We start from the raw sequence: 17,023 nt of genomic DNA, 5'->3' as shown, positions 1-17,023 counted from the left end.
AATCTCTGTTTATATTTGTAGAGATTAATTTTTATTTTTTATGTAAGGTGTGATCTCTATTGATAATCAGGTAATTTTATAATCATTTTAATTTATATGTTGAAAGCTATCAAATATAAAGCATGAAAATTTATTAACTTTTGTATTACGATATTAAATATGAATAAATAATTTATTACTAGAAAAATTTTTTTTGTTACAAACTATTTTATTTCCTTGTTAAATATCTTTTAACATTACAATAAAATTCAAAATGTTTTTAAGTGAAATGAAAAATAAAATCAGTTTTTGTTAGGATGTAATCCTTATTATTTTACAAATAAAAGTATACTTATGTTAATACAGGTTGAGTATCCCTGATCTAAATGCTTGGGGGTGAGAATGCTTTGTATTTTCGAATATATAATATGATAGTGATAATTCTTCTCAATTCTATCAGATCTTTTTGACATTTTTTAATGATACGTAAGTAACTAAACAGAAAATTAGTCACAGACACATTGTGTTTACAATGTTTGATGGTTTACTGAATCATGACAATATGTTATAGTTGTGTGCACACTTGCATTATCTTTCACAGCATAAACTGAGTCGTAACCTTATCCCAAAGGGTTCCTTGCTGTGAAAACAAAGTTACCAATTTTAGAATATTTTGGATTGGGGATAGTCAACCTGTATTTAAAAAAATAAGTTTAAATAATTTTGTTATATATTTTAAATTACAATTTAGAAAATATAAATTAAAATTGTTTATAACATGATTTTGTTTTTAATGTGAAATCTAATTTAACAGAATTCAATATTGTTTATTAAAAAGTGCTTATAAAACAGTACTCGATTCATAAGAATTCTACATTCCATTTCTTAATTTAACACATTGTCTGTCAGACTGAAAGAGGAAAAATAACTTCTGATCTGTTTTTTCATTATATTAGGAAATTCTTATGTATATTTAACTGAAATATATATTCATATTTTAAATTATTGTCTTTTGAAAGAACTTGACACTAAACTTCGATCTTAAATATTTGTTTGATGAAGTCTCATCTACTCTGAGTGAAACAGATCAACACCAATTAAAATTGTCCTTTCTTGAAAATGGAACTTTGCCAGTCCATCTTTGAGCTAGAAAAATTATACAGGATTCTTTAAAACTTTGTAAAATTATTTAATTTATAATTGTAAACTTACATATTTAACAGCTTGACAAAAAAATACTTTCAATAACATAAATTCCTTTAACTTCATCCAAAGCATTCAATTTCACGCATCGTTTTCAATAAAAGGCAATGTTATTCAGTCTTGGTTTCACTTTCACTTGAAGTAGATGCAACCTCATCACACATTGATATTTAAGATCCAAGTTTGGTCTTAATTGTTTCAAAAGAAAATAATTTAAAATAAATACTATATCCGAGTCATAAAAAAACCTAAAGGTTATTGGATTATATATGCATATTTGTATCAAAGACACAAAAAGATTTAGTTTGTGACTCATTAGTAACTGATTTTACAATCAATAATAATTATAATACCTTGTGTTTTCATGGTGTACTTTTTAAAATAATCAGTAATATTAATAATCAGTAATAATTAAGTAATTTAATTATTACATTTAATATTTTTTATAAGTAGAGATTAAAACATTATATTTCAATATATAATAAATACATCAAATTATTGTTTTTTATGAGATTATTTTTATAACATTCCAAGAGACTTTCAACATATTTCATGTACCTTTTTAACTACTAATGACATTTTTTACTTTGAAATTTATATAAATGAATAATAAATATTAAATGGAATTTATATTATTACAAAGATGTAATGAATTTGATATATTATGTGCATTTTTATTTAACTGTTGTAATTTAAATATCAAAATGTAAGACCGAGAATACAAGTTATTTATTTCAAAAGTTTATTTTTGTCATTCAAAAATTCTCTTTAAAATTTATTATATTAAAAATATTAATCTTAATAATTAAAGAAAACTATTTTAATATATAACATATAACACTTGGCTGTATTAATAATTTATAGTAATTTCAAGTATGATAATTTTTATTGAGTTTAAATTATGTTTAATTTGTATACGTTATTAAATTTAATGTATATATTTTTGTAATGATTTAATTTTTTGTCTTTATTTTATTTATAAAAAAATTTTTTTAAGTTGAATGAACTGTGTATGTGTTTGAAAATATTTTACAATAAAGGCATTTTTCTTTTATATTAATCTTATTATTTTGATAATAAAATATTTATTTATTTTTCTTTTTATTTGGAATTTCTTGCATATTTTTATTTTAGAAGATTTTGCGAGAGAATGGGAAAAATTGAAGCTATTCAATATATGTTAAAATAAAATCAACATTCTAACTCTTTTGCAGAAATAAATCATTCATAAGTTGATTTATTGTAATCTAAGTAAAGGCAGATTTTAATAATTTTTCAATAAAACTACTCATTCTCGGACGTTTTCTTAATATTGGATTGTGATAATATAAAAAGTCTCTCGAGAATGAGTCTACTTCTTGCAATAACACTTTGTTTGATCAAATGAAGAGTTTTATTGCGAGAAGTAAACTCGTCAAAGCTGTAAGTCAGTCATGTTTGTTACTGTTATATATATCACAAGAAACATGTAAATCTTGAGCATTTATTTACTGCAGACTGAAGAGATAAGTTTTGAACTCTCATTGCCATCACCAGGGATGCCCATATGTTCGACATGTCTCCTTTTTGTCACTGTTTCCCTTTTTTCTAATCCCCAAGAAGGCCCCAAACAACAGAAAATTTGTGATTTTTAGCCTATTCTGCAAATATAAAAGAAACTAATGAATGATATTGTTCATTGACCCATGCAACTTCGTCATATGTTGACCAAAATCCCATTCCTTGTTTTCGAGGCCAAGTTAGCCCCAAGTGCAACCAGCGCCAACTTGTGGGAGCACTGATCCAACATTGAATCATAAAGTTTGAAGCTCCTTGTGTAATGTATGATGCTCTTTTTCATATTCTGCAGGCACCGTTGGCCATCACTAAGTCTGCTACTCACAAGTAGAGTTTTCATTTGATTACACTGTACTAATAGGCTGATATTAAATGTAATTTGTACTCCAAAATTCAAAATTACATACATATAAAACAAAATTATTTTAATTTTTCTTCAATTTTAATTATTTTAGCTTTTGTAATGTAATGTACTTAATTTTAATTATTAAACAAAATAATTTTGTTAATATGTTTCTAAACTGTATTATGAATGCTTGAAAGAGTTAACTAATACTTTTACTGTAACATGACAATGTACAGTTAGAGTTTCTGTTAATATTTTACTATTAAGACAGTTCCCAAAATGAAGCAAAATATCTGAACTAAAGTAAATTATAGCATCTTTGGTAATTGGCAAATTGATGGAGGGACAAATCTCAACTCCATAAATAAATTATTACACTCCAATTTGATAACTGAATCCATCATACTTTATTCCTCATTCTGATTATTTTATGATGGATGAAGTTCAGTATTCATTCTATTGGAATTATCCTTAACATGTACCCTCTTATAATAATGNTTGGCATTTGGTATTTGTTTTGTGACACTTCTATTATACTTAACACCAGATATATACACAGACTTAAAATACAGTAGTAAAAATAAATTTATATATAGAAAATGATTAAGGTAAGTCAGACTTCATTTCAGTATCATAAATTTAAAAAAGTTAAAATAAAGTTTAGTTACTTCAAAATAGTTTTCATTTATAAATAAACTCTTGTGTTTAAGTCTCGTTACACGTGAGAAAGTTCAATTTTTATTTTTGATAGTTAAATGGTGCCAAGAGAGATGAATTGGAAAAAATGCTGATGTTTGCTATTGAAGCTACCGAAAGAGGTAATTTTCTTACTTTTTAAATTTATTCATAGCTTTATTCATATCCAATTTATTATTTTCAATTTTAGATATATGCTCCGGTAGTCTTCCTGTTTTATTATTAAGTGATATGTTTGATTGCTTCACTTTGGATCAGTGTGAAGAATTATTTACTTTTGTAGAAAATAGAGTCAATATATGGAAAAAGGTGAGTTAAGTACAATATATAATTTCATTGTTCAGCATAAAAACATCATATACAATATTTTTTCAATTCTAAGATGCACTATGAATTTGGAATTTAATTTTAAGATTCTTTTATGGAGAAAAAAATTTTGAACTAATTAGTTTCGAATCTATGAAAGTCGATTGATAAGTTAGAAAAACAATACAAATACCATGAAGCAAGTAATCTTTAGCAGCTCTTTTCAATCTATTTTGCATTGTTTTGAAGGCATTTTAAATGTTGAAAAAGGAGTTTAAGTGGAACTCTTGATGAAATGCATTTTGTTAAATGTACTTAAAAAATTATAAAAGAAGAGTGTTAAATATAAATATACCAAAGTCATTGTGATAGATGACATTTCAAGCTTTCTTTTTTCACTCTTATTATGACTACGCAGATGAGAGTGAGAAATGTCATCACCTCTTTTCACCACATATTCTTACTTGCTTGCATCTGCATAGTTGCACCGTACAGTTTGCTGAAATAATACTTTAATACACAATTTATCAAATTAGAAGCTAAATGAAGTGTATATATATATACAGTATATGTACAGTATACGTATACAATATTTAGGTTACATATATACCATTCCAATACAGGAACAGCTCTCTCATATTTCTGATACACAGTACTGTATATGCTCCTATTGTAACAAGATTTGGCCATCCCTGTTGTATACAGTGTGTTTTAAATAATTTATTACTTCATGTTATTACTTCATATATTAAAAATGAAATTAAGATAAACAGACAGAATTATCGAATGAATTAATTCATAAATCATGCTAATATTGAAGATCATTGTCATGTCGTGTCTTACCATGACTTGTAAAAGGCGCATCAAGCGCAGCACCCAAAGGCAAGGCTGCCCGATATATAAGATGTGAAACCGAGGGCACCTGTCTCTTTTTTGCCCTGTTTTGTACTTGCAAAGATATATGTTAAATAAATGTGTAATGTGTTAAGCCTTATATCCCTTTACTTCCTCAGACACTATTATTGGGTCAAACTATTTAGTAAGATTACGGGAATTTTATAATCATGATCATTCAATTCAAAGAAGAAAGTTAAGATATTAATAAATATACAAGATGATTCGGGGACCTGACACACATTGTTCGATACTTCGTAATTGCACAATGTAAACTATGTCTTGCTGACTGCTCTGTTGTGAAATAAAGAATAATTCCATTTGTTTTTATTTTATACAGATGTATTCCTCATATCTGTCATAAAAATTAGGAAATTACCTATAAATGCTGCAGAAATTAAATTAGTAACAAAGATTAATCATAAGCACTATTAATTAATTAATGATTTTCATAAAATGTGTGATCTAAATAAAATATTCAAATGGTATATGTTATATATATAAATATATAAAATTCAGCAACGAGTTGCTTAACTTTTCCGGCAACATTTAGTGGCGCCATCTGTTATGGTATTTTATTACAAAGAACTTTTGTTATTTTATAGAGTTATTAAGCACCAAAGAGGATGAACAAAATCGTGCTTTTCGCATATCCATACATATGGGGGGAAAAGCACGAAATTTTTTACATTTCTCATTGTTTCGAGGTCCAGAGTCCAAAAATGTCAACATCTTGGGGTCATTTTTTGTATGTTATATGTATATCCTTCGACCAGAGTTTGGCTAGATTGCTTGTAATCTGGCAGCCGCCAGTTGTGTTAGAATTAATAAAATGTCTATTAAGATGGCGTCTTAACTGTTGAGTCTACGTAAAAGTCGAAGGCCAAAACAGTCTAAAACATTGGATTTTAGTGGAGGAGCTTGCCGTGAAGGTCTTGCATGCAGGCCACCAGCATGTAGCCAATTTCGAATAGTTGCGGCGATAATCCTATCAATTGTCTATGTAAAGTCATTTCTCAACATATATCCAACTTCTGGCCTTTAGAAAGTGTTATTGCAGTTGGACAGCCGGTCAGTAGGCCTATCAGACAAAATGAGTCTCTTGATAATGGATCCATGTCTTGAAAACTGCTGAAAATGTCACTTTAATATATTCAACAACCTGATGAAACGACAGACCATGTAATGATGGACTAATGCCACAATTCGAGCTCTGTCAAACATCGAAATTCTTCTTGTAATGACTGTTTCTTTTTGAAACACAACTTGTGTTTATAAAACGAAATACAGCTTATTACAAGAAAAGCAGAAAACAATACAGAAATTTTACTATTAAAATATATATCTTCAAGTTAATTCAATTAGCATAGATATTTCCGAAGGCCAAGTGATCAAGGCAATCAACCTGCCACCAAATATCCAAGGTTCGAGTTCAAATAAAAAATACCAGGGCTTTTTACGAGTGGTCTATCCTCGTACTTCGACCGGCCGGGTAATATATTCATACTCCGACCTGTGGGCACAAAAAGATTTTTTTTATCAAATCCATCGTGGGTTTGGCCAGGCCCACGATGGGGTGGTCGGGTAGTAGTGACGAGAACCGACATATTCGGGACCGGTCAGGTCCCGAAAAATTCCTAGGGTTTTACGATCCGCGACCCTCGTCACATAAAATACGAACAAATATATTAATTTTCCAGCTTTAAATATATTAAAAATTTCCGGCCCGGATTCGAGTTCCAGTTTGCCGCTTGAAACTCGAATCCTGTCCCTACCGACCAAACTCAAGAATCCCAACCGCCACGCAAAATATCCTTAAACTACTCTCACGTATGTTAAAAATATTTCAATAATAATTAAATAAACTTTATAACAATTCAATATATAAATAAAATTAAAATTATTAAAGAACGATTTGTTAAATTTACTTAATTTCATAAAAAAAATTACGTAAACCGCACCCTGGTGTCAATTTCGTAAATTAGATAGTCGCCTGGATTTTTGTGTTCGGTTTGGTTTAGTCTTGTTTATCAACGAATTATTTTCTTAATAATTAACGAAATGAATCGTATTAAGTTCAAATTCGAGTCTTACCGATCGGAATTTATTGTAAGAAAACTCAAATTTATTGATTTATAGTTTTAAATAAATGTTAAGAGTAATAATTTGCTATTTTGAGTGGATTAAGCAAGAAATCAGTTAATTTGATGTGAAATTTTGGTTAGATTTACCTTAGGTAGCCAAAATTTCACTAATTTAGTGCCAAAATCTAGTGAGGCCATGAAGTCTTTTTTTCAATTTGTGAAGACATTCCTGATGAATTTAAGCATAAACAAACAGGCTGTATTATGTGTGACATTTCTAATATCAAGTGGTTGCTGTATTCAATAGGCAGAAAAGTGACATGAAAACAAACCGCAATGGATGAGATTTTTAAATCGAAGTCGAGTGAAGTGCTAATGAACATACGTAATTTGTCTCTTTTCGGACTTACAATATATACAGTTTCTGAGTTTTGTCGTACGCACGTACGACACAATATAAGATCGTGTAACTTACATGTTTCTATAGAATAGAAATGTAGAGAGACTGAACAATTTAAAGTGTAGATATTTCTTTTATTTCGGGGGTTAAATAACGGATTTTTCCTTGGTGGGCGGAAAATCTGACGTTTGCAATATAACAGATTCTCTGAACAAAGGATGATTTTTGATGGCCTGGACAATCTGTTAAAATGAGATTTTACTCTGTACTATAAAACGATGATGATGTTTTTTGCCACTTTATTTTGTTGGGAGTGATAGAAGCATCACCATGTGGCAAAATTTACGTTATTTGGCAGAAACCTAGCTTGAGCCAAAATCTATATTTTTGAGATTCTTTTGACTTTTATTTGTTTGTGTGATGCAGGATTTACAAATCCCAAATGTATTGCTGTGTAAATGCTACTGTTTGGAAAGATTTCATCTATGTGGTAAATAAATACTTCTTCACTCATACTGGGTGTGTTGTAGGATAAAGATTAAGGCCAGACACTTGAGATGGAATTTTCAATGTTAGTTTTTTGACTGAGATCTTTAGTTAGGTTAAGATTTAATCTCTAAGCTTTGTTTTTTTGCATGACAGAAGAAATTATAAGGTTTTTCTTGAGGTCTCTGTTTCAAAAGGATGAGGCTAGGACTGTCTTCATACATTGCTTACTAGTGGCTTCTTTTTAGAACCATGTTAAATTGTTTGTAATTATTAATAAACCATATTAAAATGAAAACATATTAGAATAGAACAGAGATCTATATTTTATAATTATAGAATAATATATTTGTTTTCCTTTTTATTTTATAATCAGCTTTCTTTGAGTCGGTTGTGATTTTGTGCAATGATTAATCTGTTGAAATAATTTTGGATGATAAGTTATTGTTTATTATTAAAGTTAATTTTCTTTTCTAGGAGCTGGTTAAAAATTGCATTGCTACTGTGAACATCAATCTTCTCGAAGAAAAAGCTCAACAGAAATATATAATTGGATGGTAATATCAATTATTTTAAAATAGTCTAAGTTAAATTTTTAGAAGAATTTAGTCATATTGATAACTTTTTCTGTACATTAAACAAAGAGAAAGAAAATTAGATAATTAATAACGTAGATAAATTTATATTTAATGCACTTAGAAGTAAAAATGAAGTCGGCCAGATGTGATAAGGTATTGTCCTACAATTATGAGATGACCAAGTTCAAATTCCATCCAAATCCTCATAATTTATGATAGACACATTCAGTTTAGAATGTTATTTATTAATATTGTGTGTCAATGTTCCATGTTCACAGCCTAGTTGATACACACAACACACAACTGCTGTAGATTGTATAATGATGTAGGGTTAGTATAAATGATGATTTTAGTTTGAAACATTGTAACTTATATCTAATGAAACTCTGATATATAAAATTGGTACCAGTGGAAGGAAAAACTCAAAAAGTTTTGTTTTCAGTATATCACAGGTATTCAGTGTAAACTTCCTTGGTCACTTGGCACACATCAATCCTGTAGTCAAGTTTTCTGGTGAATTGAACTCTGTGGTGGTTTCTGTGATAGGCATTTGCAGATCATACAAATCTGTGGTAAGGATGACATGTAGACTGAATATTTGATGAACCTCCAGAAGCAAAAATCACAGGGCATCAGGACCATGGAACAATTGACTTTCTCCTACGGATGCATTCCCTTTCCTTTAATTTGGAATACCACTTGTAAATTTGCTGGGTGGATCTGCCCAGTTTGAAAATACCATTGTACAGTAATAACAAGAAAAATGACACAAAATGATCTCCTGTCTTTTATTGTAGCCATTTCCTGATTTTCCTCCACTATATCATAATTCTTGTATTTATTTGCTGTAATCTTTTAAAACAGCCACACAACTTACATGCTGGTAATGACTAAGCAATGTATATAAACTAAATTAAGAGAATATACATATATATATTTCATATACATCGACATAAATACTCCCAATCAAAAATATTTTTGAAATGAAAACATAATATTCAGCTCATTTATTTAAAGAAATAAAAATAATGAATATAAATTGTCTTTTAAGTTTTGCCTGTGATGATTTCATTAACTTCATTTAATGAATTTATTTAGTGAAATCCATTAGTGAAATGAAGAGTGATAAAATTAATATTGATCTTATTACAGGGGAAGTAGAAATTAAATGCAAGAATGCACTAAAGATTATAATTCTTTGTTTATATACTAGAGTTTGTTCTGACAAATTCTATTTTTAAGAGCTTTAGCTAATAAAATATTTCATTTTACCATTTTTTAAGTGTAATAAATGCCAATAAAAAGGTTAACATAGCACAAATATTTAAAACACTTTCACTAAAGCTAACTATGCTTCTGAATTTCTTGTTGCTTTATGCAAAGAGATTTATTATATCAGAAAATTTGTGTAACATGGAATATAGTTAGCATGTTGGATTTAAACTGTGTTCTATTCAAACTCATTTATGTGTTTAGGATTTTTAACTAAAGAAATGTGTCTTAAATAAAATTGCTTTTCATTACATAATCTTTAGCAAAGTTCAGGTAAATTATGTTTTTTTCACTTTTTAATCTTTTCACTTTAATTTTGTAATTGTATGCAGATTCCTGAATATTCCTTTATTAGTAGAAATGTGAAACTACAGCCAGACATACATAGGTAAGAACACTATGTTTCTACATAATCACCAAATTTGTGTAAGCATTTGTTCTACTGGTTAATCAATGTATCCATTCCATCAGAAAAGAATTGTGTCAAGACTCTCTGGCCAGGCAATAATGGCCTGTTGCATGCCCTCCACAGTTGGAAATTGTCGTCCATGGAGATTTTTCTCGTGGGTGCAAAGAGATAGAAGTCACTGAGTGCAAGGTCTGGGTTTAGGGAAGGTGTTCCAAAATCTTCAGTGCATATTGTCAATGTGTGAATGGGCATTGTGCAATCTTGCATTGTCATGTGAAAGAATAACATTCTCTCACAGATTCAGGGTATAGGCAGTTATCTTCCTCTCTATTGTAGAGGCCTTGTTACCTTATTTATTGATATTCCCTTGTAAATATAGAGTATAATTGATAACAGCAAACATAAAATTAAATCTAGAATTAACCAATTTACAGTTTAATATGGCTCTAAAAAATTCTAGTCATTGTTGTTTACAAGTAGTTTGTGTTAAAAATAAAAATTAGAAACTGTTTCCAAAGGAAAAAGTGTAATATGTTTTATGTTTAAAATCGTTTTTAATTTTGAACAAAAGCAATGCTGCAACTATTGCGACTACAAAGCATTCTATAAACAACAGTCTTCGTTAAAAATTTGACTAATTCAAACATCTGTGCCCAAAGAAAATTTGAAACCATGATATGCCGAAGTATGAACAATGCCTTATCATATTGTTATCAAATTAGCAATAAATTTAGATTTAATTTTTTGATATAGGTTACATTTAAAAGAGATACCCTGTTAATTTTAACCAGATTATTTTCTTTAATTTATCAGCGAGAGTGATTTCAAGACGACTATTGATCAAGCTTTTAGAGATGTTCTCAGTGAAGCAATTGTAAGTAGTTTTACTAATTTTGTTGTTATTTTTGGTAAAAAATTTTTAAAATTTATTTATATTGTTCAGTTTATTCTTTGTTATTTATATTTTTTATACATTGACCAATTTTTTTCTATTGCTTTGCTTATGGATAGCTTTAATTGTAGTTTATAAATTTTAATCCAGAAATTAATAAGTAAAAACTTTTATTTTGTTTTTCACTTTCAATTTAATGATTCTTCTAAAAAGTCATTTCCAGAAATTTGGAAAATTTTTTCCTAAACAAATTCATGTTCAATTTTACATGATCTTGAATTGGATTATGGTTTAAATTAAAAAAAAACATATTTAATTAATTTTATGACATTATAAATTAAAGAGAAATTATGACTTTCTGCTAGTGTATTTTTGAGGAGACAAACTGCTTGCAATCATAACATATCAAATTTGTATAAGCACTGAAAGAAGAAAACCAGGAAACAATATTAAACCTTCAGATTAATTGTTTTAATCAATGTTCAAATTTTGAATTTGTTTGAATAAATCAAACTCTCTCATGCAAATTTAAAAATTGTTTCCTAGCATATATATATATAAACAAACTTCATCAACTAACCCATTATACATTAAAGCAATACAACAATCAAAGCCGAATTATCAGGCTAGAACCTCAAATCCTGCACGATGAGCAGGAGTTACGGGTTCTGCTCCAGGCCAGTTCTTTTTTTCCAGCTAATTCTAAATTATTTAATTAAAATTATAACTATTAAATTTAGCACGAGATGGCACCTAACGTCTAACTCTAGTACCAAATTATCTTATAAATTATTATTAGTTTAGCTGGTTCTAGCCCAATAATTTGGCTTTGGTTGGTGTATTGTTTTCTAGCAAATTTACCTGTTTAATTCACATGAAAAAGTTTTACTGGGCTGAAATTTTCAAATTGTCAGTCTATAGATTTCCACTGTTGGCTGTCTATCCATCCATCCTTCTGTCCATCCTTCTGTCTATCCATCCATCTGTCCTTCCTTAATCTTGTGAACGGAGTTAGTTAGATGAAAATTGAGACCATCTTGGAAAGCTTAGAGGCTGGAGGCCCCAATTAACTATATGCAAACTTCTGGATGTAGTCTGTATCAAATCATGTACATGTGACTTCTGGTCTGGACCAGAAGTCACATGATTATTTTAATTAAAATAATAAAAATTGCAGCCTGGCATTGTGATGATGTCACAATGAGTAATTGCTTATTCCTCAAATGGATCTAAAGTTCAAATACCGAATAAAAAGTTTAATGGTAACTCATAAAATAAATGTTAAAAAAATAAGTTATGTACAATTAATTTGCAAATTTAATGTTGCTGTTACTTTTTTATTAATTCTAAGTTATCATTGTTGCTTTATTTATTCATATGTTTCATTGTGAAAATGTAGGGAATTCTGATGATACCTGATGATGACATGTTCCTTTAATATACTAAGTAGACAAAATATTGAGACTTCTAGACAAATGTCATGCATTATTTTTAATTTCAGAATATTAAGATTTATGAAGAACAGTTAAATAAGTTTTGATGTTTAAATTTGCTGTTTATTTTTGTTTACTCAAACAAAATTGTATGAATATAAAAAGTATTATGTGGATTGTTCATTTATCTTTTGACTGTATTAGAATAATCAAAGTAAATTAAATTTGATATGAAGGTGGATAGGATTTAATAATCTTGCTCAGCTCTATCATTAGATAGATATCTGTAATTGTAGAATAAATTATACTTATATCAATTAGTACCTTACATATTTCTAAAATGGCATTATGGTCATATTAAATTATTATAATAGTATACAGTATAGTTCAAATAATTATTTTATTATTTAATAAATACAACTAACCCAATAGTTATTTCAAATGCAAAGTAGAGAGCCAGACTATAAGGATAAATAATTACTAAGCAATTTGGCAGGAGTCAGGCTGTTTAGGCCACCATTTCTTGTTAAATATAATATAGTTGTACCTAAATAAGTGTGGAACAAAGATTAGATGGAAGTCTGGGTAGTGTAACTGGCAAAGTGTCTGTATGACAAGCAGGAGTTGCAAGTTTGAGTTCCACTGTGGGTGATCTTTTCTTCTAGAATATTTTAAAATTAAATTTAATTAATCAGTTTATTTATAGTTGTTATATTTAACTAGAGATGATGGCCTGGCAGCCTGCTTCCTGCCAATTTTCTTATTAATTATTTGGCCTTAAAGCCAGATAAAGAATTTGGCATTTGGTATTTGTTTTGTGACACTTCTATTATACTTAACACCAGATATATACACAGACTTAAAATACAGTAGTAAAAATAAATTTATATATAGAAAATGATTAAGGTAAGTCAGACTTCATTTCAGTATCATAAATTTAAAAAAGTTAAAATAAAGTTTAGTTACTTCAAAATAGTTTTCATTTATAAATAAACTCTTGTGTTTAAGTCTCGTTACACGTGAGAAAGTTCAATTTTTATTTTTGATAGTTAAATGGTGCCAAGAGAGATGAATTGGAAAAAATGCTGATGTTTGCTATTGAAGCTACCGAAAGAGGTAATTTTCTTACTTTTTAAATTTATTCATAGCTTTATTCATATCCAATTTATTATTTTCAATTTTAGATATATGCTCCGGTAGTCTTCCTGTTTTATTATTAAGTGATATGTTTGATTGCTTCACTTTGGATCAGTGTGAAGAATTATTTACTTTTGTAGAAAATAGAGTCAATATATGGAAAAAGGTGAGTTAAGTACAATATATAATTTCATTGTTCAGCATAAAAACATCATATACAATATTTTTTCAATTCTAAGATGCACTATGAATTTGGAATTTAATTTTAAGATTCTTTTATGGAGAAAAAAATTTTGAACTAATTAGTTTCGAATCTATGAAAGTCGATTGATAAGTTAGAAAAACAATACAAATACCATGAAGCAAGTAATCTTTAGCAGCTCTTTTCAATCTATTTTGCATTGTTTTGAAGGCATTTTAAATGTTGAAAAAGGAGTTTAAGTGGAACTCTTGTTACTGGCAAAGCTTATTTGAACAGATATGACTGTGCGTAGTATAGCTGAAAACTTCAGTCATTTGTGAATAATTATGCATTAGTGCAAATGTGGCATGTATATTATGAGTGAATGTTAATTACAATGAATACTGATTGTTGTTTTGGCTAGCAAATGTAATATATCATTGATTTTAAGACACCTCAATTTTGGACAAGTAAGTGGTTAAAAAAAGTTCATTGAGGATTAGAATTGAGGAAGTTGGTACTAAAATTTTTTTCAAACTTGATAAGTCTATTTCTAAGATGTAAATCAATTGACTGTTTTAATTATTGATAAATGATTTAATAATGAATTAATAATTTAATTTAATATAATAATAGTAAGTGATGTTTCAATTAAAATATGGTGTAAAACTATCATGAACAGCATTTTTGGTATGTACTGTTTTTTGAGGTTTTATTAATTATACAATAAGTTATGTCAGATTCAACCTAAGTAAACCTCAACCTAAAAATGAACTTACACACTTTGGTGGACAATAAGTGTCATGCAGGTAAGTGATGGAGAGTGACAACACTTGCTTACAAATAAAAGATAATTTATTAAATTCATTTTTTCCAAAGTTTACGAAGGTTATGACAGAGATAGAACTGCACTCTGATCTCACCTGAAGTTCAGAGTACAGCATTTACCTTGACTTTGTACTCTGAATAATGACTTGACTATGGTTTGTTGAAAAGGAGTTGAAAGGTTCTGGAAGTTTTGCTGAAGGTGGTTCAACATCTTCATTGTTGAATTGTCTCTTTCTTTTTTTTGAGTAGAAAACTTCTGTATGTTACTTTGTGTGACAATACTTGACTTTATCTTACATCTTTTTCTTTCTCTTCAACATCGTGATACTTGTTTAGGGCTAACCAGTTGAGATTGAGGTTGTTGTTCTAGATCAATGAAATCATTTTGTTGTTTTTCCATCTTTGAATGAAAAAAAAAAAAAGACAAAACAGCCAGCTGTCATCAAGGACTATTATTAAAGCTTCTCCACATAGGAATATATGTCTTAATTTGGTGTGACTTTTCATCAAAACCAAGTCAAATTTTGTTAAATTAGATTCATATTCTTTTTAATAAATTTGAATCTTCATAGTTTGTAACTTCTTTCAGTAATCTTTACAGTTAAGAAAAAAAGAAAGTAGTTTGTAAAACTTTATCTTCTTTTTTTTAAAATTAATCTTAAATATATAGATCTTACATATTATACTTTGTTATTTTCCTTTAAATTATTTGAATTAATATTTTTATTTTACAGGATATATTTTTTAAAAATTGTAAAAATCAACTTCTTCGTTCATGTAATGGTAAGCAAAAAGTCATTCTAACATGTTACTTTATAAATTTAATTGTGTTTTGTGTAAGATTTTGCAAGTTAATTTATTATTAATTTTATTACAAATGAATATTAAAAGATAAAGTAATTTAAATATTATGTACAAATTTAAAAATTTTAAGACTAATTTTCCAAATTACAATTTCAAGTTTTACATTTCAAAAATTTTGTCACTGTTTATTAAGACTGTTTGTTGTTTGTTATTTAGCTCTGTGAAATATTACATTCTTCTTAATGAATGTAATATTTCACAGAGAAATGTTGCAAAATATAAATATTTTCTGATCACTCTATCCAGGTAGTTCCAGATAACATATTCTTTTATATATAATACTTTGGTATTCCTAAATTAGTTTTATTATGTCAAATTTAGAACTTAGTTTCTTGGTCATTTTATATCCAATACTCTCTTGTTCTTTTATATATATATACAGTACATCAATATTAAGTATGAAATGGAATTGGTAATACAGAATTGTTATTTAATAACCATTTATTAACTCACAATCATGTGCCATTTTTTAGCACATAAAGGAGATTTTATGCTGTTTTTTCATGTGTAATTGCACTGCACTGCACGTAATTGCTGTTCCTCAAATTAGATAATTCTGCAAAAGCCTGTAATGCATCTTCTCTGCCAAATTTGAATATCATACATTGTTTTGTTTACAGAACAATGTCCTTGACTGAGCTGAAGCATAGGCTAATGTGAAACGAGTTCAACTAGAAATGAATGATGGGAGGAGGGTTGAAGTGTTTCTCAGAAGGACCAGAAAATGATTTTTCTGTATTTTTTGGGCACAAAATAAAGTTGTAAAAACATTTAAATTGTTGAAGGTCATAGTATCCCAGGCTATTTTAGGGAGACAAACATTCAAGGTTGTAACAAGTTGCAGATCACCATGTCATTACATTATCCCTTTATTTCTGCCATCTTGTTTACGTTTGTCTTGCATTCCCTCCTAAGGCAATATAGGTCAGTCAGGCGATAATACTTTAAAAATTCACCAAAAATCAAATTATCATTATATTCATATGAAAAAATTACCAGCATTTATTAATATCTTTTGTTTTAAATACGATATTTTTCAATACATTTTTATTAGAAACATTTATAAAAAAAATTCGCTGATAAAAAAAAAATAAAATGTCAGAACTGAATGACATAACTTGAGTATTTATAACACATTGACTTATTATAGCATAAATGAACTTAATATAGTGATATTATTTCATGAATGTGCTATAAATGAAATAAAAAATTATCAGAAAATAAATAAATCAAGAAAAAAAAGCATTAATTAGAGTTTTTTAAGTCAACAAAACACCATCTGGTGAAAAATATGTAGAACAGACGAACGACAAGACGGTGCCGTCAAGTGCTGACATCTGTTGTCGATAAATTTAATAAAAATAGATTTTTACTTGGGTAACGGTGAATTGTTACTCTCATAGGTTTGCTTAACGATGGGGGTAATGATCGATCGGTATTTTCGGAAGCAAAGGGTTATGCATAGCTGACAAACATTC

The 17,023-nt window shown here is 28.3% G+C and overlaps 1 protein-coding gene across 2 annotated transcripts in view; it reads left to right on the top strand.

Moving 5' to 3' along the window:
* The first annotated feature begins 6,958 nt into the window (after positions 1-6,958).
* LOC111632541 (THO complex subunit 1-like) overlaps positions 6,959-17,023 on the top strand; it is a 35,454-nt gene continuing 25,389 nt past the window's right edge. For both annotated transcript variants that reach the window (XM_023377100.1, XM_023377035.1), the window contains exons 1-6: positions 6,959-7,090; positions 8,429-8,508; positions 11,024-11,084; positions 13,585-13,651; positions 13,720-13,838; positions 15,416-15,464. In XM_023377100.1, coding sequence (XP_023232868.1) covers positions 7,043-7,090; positions 8,429-8,508; positions 11,024-11,084; positions 13,585-13,651; positions 13,720-13,838; positions 15,416-15,464 — 424 coding nt within the window. In that variant the 5' untranslated portion in view covers positions 6,959-7,042. The remainder of the gene's footprint in view (positions 7,091-8,428; positions 8,509-11,023; positions 11,085-13,584; positions 13,652-13,719; positions 13,839-15,415; positions 15,465-17,023) is intronic.

Source organism: Centruroides sculpturatus, unplaced genomic scaffold (assembly GCF_000671375.1).
Source record: "Centruroides sculpturatus isolate CEXI.00-Female unplaced genomic scaffold, Cexi_2.0 scaffold91, whole genome shotgun sequence".
NCBI lineage: Eukaryota > Metazoa > Arthropoda > Arachnida > Scorpiones > Buthidae > Centruroides > Centruroides sculpturatus.
The sequence above is the reverse complement of the archived record's forward strand: the minus strand, read 5'-3'. Positions and strand labels throughout refer to the sequence as shown.